At 42.9% G+C, this 4,362-nt stretch overlaps 1 protein-coding gene across 1 annotated transcript in view; it reads left to right on the forward strand.

Annotated features, from left to right (window-relative positions):
* SARC_09377 (hypothetical protein) overlaps positions 1-4,362 on the forward strand; it is a gene marked incomplete at its 3' end in the record, with an annotated part of 10,449 nt that overhangs the window by 4,068 nt on the left and 2,019 nt on the right. Inside the window, exons 8-13 of the mRNA XM_014296608.1 lie at positions 192-308; positions 1,283-1,384; positions 2,125-2,223; positions 2,731-2,829; positions 3,169-3,267; positions 3,911-4,009. Coding sequence (XP_014152083.1) covers positions 192-308; positions 1,283-1,384; positions 2,125-2,223; positions 2,731-2,829; positions 3,169-3,267; positions 3,911-4,009 — 615 coding nt within the window. The remainder of the gene's footprint in view (positions 1-191; positions 309-1,282; positions 1,385-2,124; positions 2,224-2,730; positions 2,830-3,168; positions 3,268-3,910; positions 4,010-4,362) is intronic.

The following is a 4,362-nucleotide window of genomic DNA, read 5'->3' on the forward strand; positions in this document are numbered from 1 at the left end:
CACACACACACACACACACACATACACACATACACACACACACACACACACACATATATATATATATATATATGTATAACTATATATATATATACAACAGTGCATGTACAGTCTAACGTTCTGAACTTTGCATATGGCTGTGTATGTGTATAACTCTTCGTAGCGTCTACTAATCCAAAATGGGGTTTCAGGATCATATGCACCCGATTTATTTGGTAGAGAATAGCCGAAACAATACCAAACAGGCAAAGACCAAGACCATTACAGCCCTCCTCGACGCTGGAGTTAAACCCCATCGCAACTTTCAGGTATATATATATATACATTTGCACGTGATGTGGGTAATAAGTGCCATGCACAATATATTATAGCCATATGTCCTCGAATTCTGGTTAATTGAAGTGTCCTAAAGGCGCTTCTTGTGAGCCATTATTAGTATGCATTTATGACTGACTGCCAAGTAAATTCATCAAGTATTGTTGACCAAAATAAACAACTATTTATGGCTCCAATCTAAGCAGGTTCATGCCGTTCTGCACGAGTTAAAGTTTCCATTGCTGACTTCGAATACCATCTTAGATATGCATAGTTCATATACCCCATTTTGTGAACTGCATTACATTACATTCAATTTATCATACTTGTACCCACGCAGCTACCAGGTAGACTCATAGATAAACTAGAAATCTCATGGCAGCCACGTGAGTCCCATCTTACTATACGTATCTTGAACGCAACCATAGTAGAATCACAGGTGCTATGTGCTGCCCGTAGCACCTATGAATGACCTATAGCTGACAAATGTACCTATGATTGCGGAGTTTGATTGTTCTATTCCCTATAATGCTCTTACGCATACGCAAAAAGCCGCGGCTGCCGCGTATAATGATACACTATTACGGATATCTGACAGCTGTGTTAAATCTCATCTTTTCTGTGGATAGGTGTTTCACCACCGTAATGTACGTGTCTACTGTCATTTGTTCGTGTCTGGAAGCAATAAACCGTCAGGCATAGCCACACAAACCATTTACAATGTACATATTCAAGGCCGTGAATTTATTGTGGATATGTGTGATGCACACTGTGGACACCACTTTGTTATATACACGCGAGCGAGAGCATTACACATAACATGAACGCGCATAAGGATTAAGTTAAACTTAACTTCTATGAGTACGTTTTGAGCTGGCTGGATTTTCATTCCTTCACAAACAACCGAGCATCCCACACACATACTCTCTCTCTTGCCATCCCTTCAACTGCAAATATTCCACCACAGAACGCCGACTCGTGTTTGTTGACGGTTGTGGCGGACGACAACGATGAGTTGGTGGAGGCATTGCTTAGACAGGATGACTGTGACGTGGACTATGCCAATGTGGTATGTCTATGCGCGTGTTATCGAAAGTTTACCTGATTAAGTTAGCTGTGTTTGGAGTACGCAAATACTGTGTATCTCTGCGCGTGTTGTTAATGGATCATCTAATTGAGTCAAATGTGTTCGGGTTCTGCTAGCGTGGGTTGTTTAGTATTCGCCTGTTTGCGATGTTGGTGTATATTATTGAGATGGTCGTATATGGATCATGTCTATAAAGTACCTTATTTAATATTGGAAACCTTAACCTAAAGGATCAATTCAGTTGTGGTATGGACTATTTTGTCACTTCCGTACATCTATGGACATTGATATTCACCTGGTTATATTAGCAATGACTTGCACTATGCCGCTGCGGTATGTTTGTCAACAGGATGGCTCAATCTGATTAAGTTAACCGTATATGACCGATTTCAATCCAGCGTGGTTTAATGTATTTGAGACTTGACTTTAGTTTGCATGAAAGAGGAGGTATGTTTACTACTTTTAGTCTGTAGGCTGGTTTGTAAGTAGTGGTGAGGACTAGGCCAATACGGGATATCAATCACCACTAGGGGTCACATCTATCGTGATGCGGGCTATGCTACCATAGCATGTCGGTGGATGGGCCAGGATACAAGCGCACTATGTGCAAAGCCAATACACACCTTCGTACAGGTGTAACGGGACTATCAGTGGCAAGTGTCTACACTTTACTTGACAGGCTTATACTCTGAACCACTCCCATGCATCCTGCACCATTCCAGGACGGAGAGACAGCCCTCATCCGCGCGGCCAGACTTGGTAGGCTGACAACTGTGTCCTTGCTGTTGGCAGCTCACGCCAACGTGGACGCTCGTGACAAGGTATGTACAGAAGGCGTTGAGGTTGTAAAATTCGGATATATCAGCAAATGATATTCGAGCTCTATTCGAGTATGTCTATGCCCTTGCGATTGGACACAGAGAAACTGATACCTGGAAGTGTGTGCATATATTTGTGGTTTGCGTGCTGTCACTTGTAGGTAGTTGTATGTATTGATCGGCCTGAGACGTTTCAGGGGCTCTCGTCTGGCATTGTTGCTATGTACTGAATCCTTAGAAACGGGGTCTCACCACAAATGTTACTAATAATAGTGTTCTCTGATTTTTGGTGTGTTTGTATGTACATTCATGCGTATATATATTCACACTATTCCGCCATTATGTGACATGTTCAATCTGATGGTTCAGTTTGATATCATCCCGCACGTTGTTCTGCAAACACGTCCACGTGCTTCCCAATCTGTACGTGTACAGTATAGCTCATCTAGTAGGGGTTAAGGAGGTGACACACTCCACCACTATAACGCCTGTCTTGACTCACAACTATAGTTCGGTGATTCGCCTCTGATCTGCGCCGCCAACGAAGGCCACACAAATGTGGCGAAGCACCTTATCGAACATGAAGCCGATGTGAATGCCGCGGCAGAGGTATTGTTGCAGTGTGCAAACATCGATTACATGTACAGATATGGTGCTGGTTAACAAACAGCCGTACTATTATTTATGTACCTATGTCTTCTCTACTCCGATTGTCTTCACGTTATATTTTGGTGTGTGATATATGGTTTAGAAGTAATACTTTGCTCCTAAAGCCAAACTGTCGTTGTACTACCTTCACTATCATTGCGGCAGACACTCATACCAGGTTATTCGAATAGCGGGCAGTTACCGATGTCTATATCTGTACATACGTTGGTTTGTCCAACACATTACACAGTTCAACAACATATCTGACGCATTTGTCCAAATACTTCTAATCCACAACAGCATGGACACACGGCTCTTATCGTCGCAGCTATCAGTGGCCACTTTGACATTGTGCAATACCTGCTAGATTCGGGCGCAGACATTGATAGCCAGACGGATGTGTGTGGATGATGATGGTTGTTCATGCACGGTTCTCAGATATTTAGAAATTTGTGTTTATCGAGTAGTCTTTATGTAGAAACCTACGCCCAATGGTGAGTATGCTCACTATGGGCTAGGGTGTACGGTATAGCAACCGTCTGTTCAAATAGGTGTGCGTACAGTGAGGCGAGCTATGTATGTGATAAGATTTTGATCTTGTTTGATGCCAACCTGTCACACTGCGAGACTGGTCCTAAACTGCGTGACAACACAATAACATACTTTAAGTAAGCGGCTATAGCTCACGTCTATACTTGCTTATCAATTGGCGATGCGTTCAGTTGTGATACATATAATAGCTTTGTCTGGTTCGATTGTTTGTACGGCAGTTGTCTCCTCACATAGTCTTGTGTTGGTTTTTGGTTGTGGTATTTAGCAGCGCACTCAGTAGTTGGGTGTATGCAAGACTTAACCTACCGTTTTCCTTGTCATTCCATATCTCGTCTTCTAAGTACTGTCTAGATTCTTGTAAGCTCTTCAGTCCTCCACTGTATGGGTGCATCCTAGGCTGTAACTTCCACATACAGTATCTATAGTATGCTGAGCAGCCCGTACATGACGCCTAACCACCTCTCCCATATGCTTATCTATGACCTCACAGGACGGCTTCACAGCACTGATCGAGGCCACCAAGAATGGCCATGCAGAGAATGTCGACCTTCTGATTCGCAGACAGTGTGACCCCGATCTTTGCACATCGGTATGTGCACGGTGTGCTTGTGGCGAATATGCGTGTTTGTGAACGTGTCTGAGATATGCGTATGTGGACAGTGTTCTTTGTGGATGGCAGGTGCTGATTGTGTTGTGAGTGTTTTGTCATATATCAGATAGAAACTGTGTGGACATCGAAGGAAGAATTGAGGGGCTTCCGTACTGGTGGTACGAACGACTTTGAAGGACATATCGGCGTGAAGATCTGGTTAATGTGAATACATCAAGCATGTCGAATCCTACGTATATCTGTTTAATTCGACTCTACCTTTGTACGTGAACGCTACAGCGGTAAGCTAGCACACAACACAATATATATATATACATATTATATTATATTAT

The sequence above is a fragment of the Sphaeroforma arctica genome, assembly GCF_001186125.1.
Source record: "Sphaeroforma arctica JP610 unplaced genomic scaffold supercont1.946, whole genome shotgun sequence".
Taxonomy (NCBI): domain Eukaryota; class Ichthyosporea; order Ichthyophonida; genus Sphaeroforma; species Sphaeroforma arctica.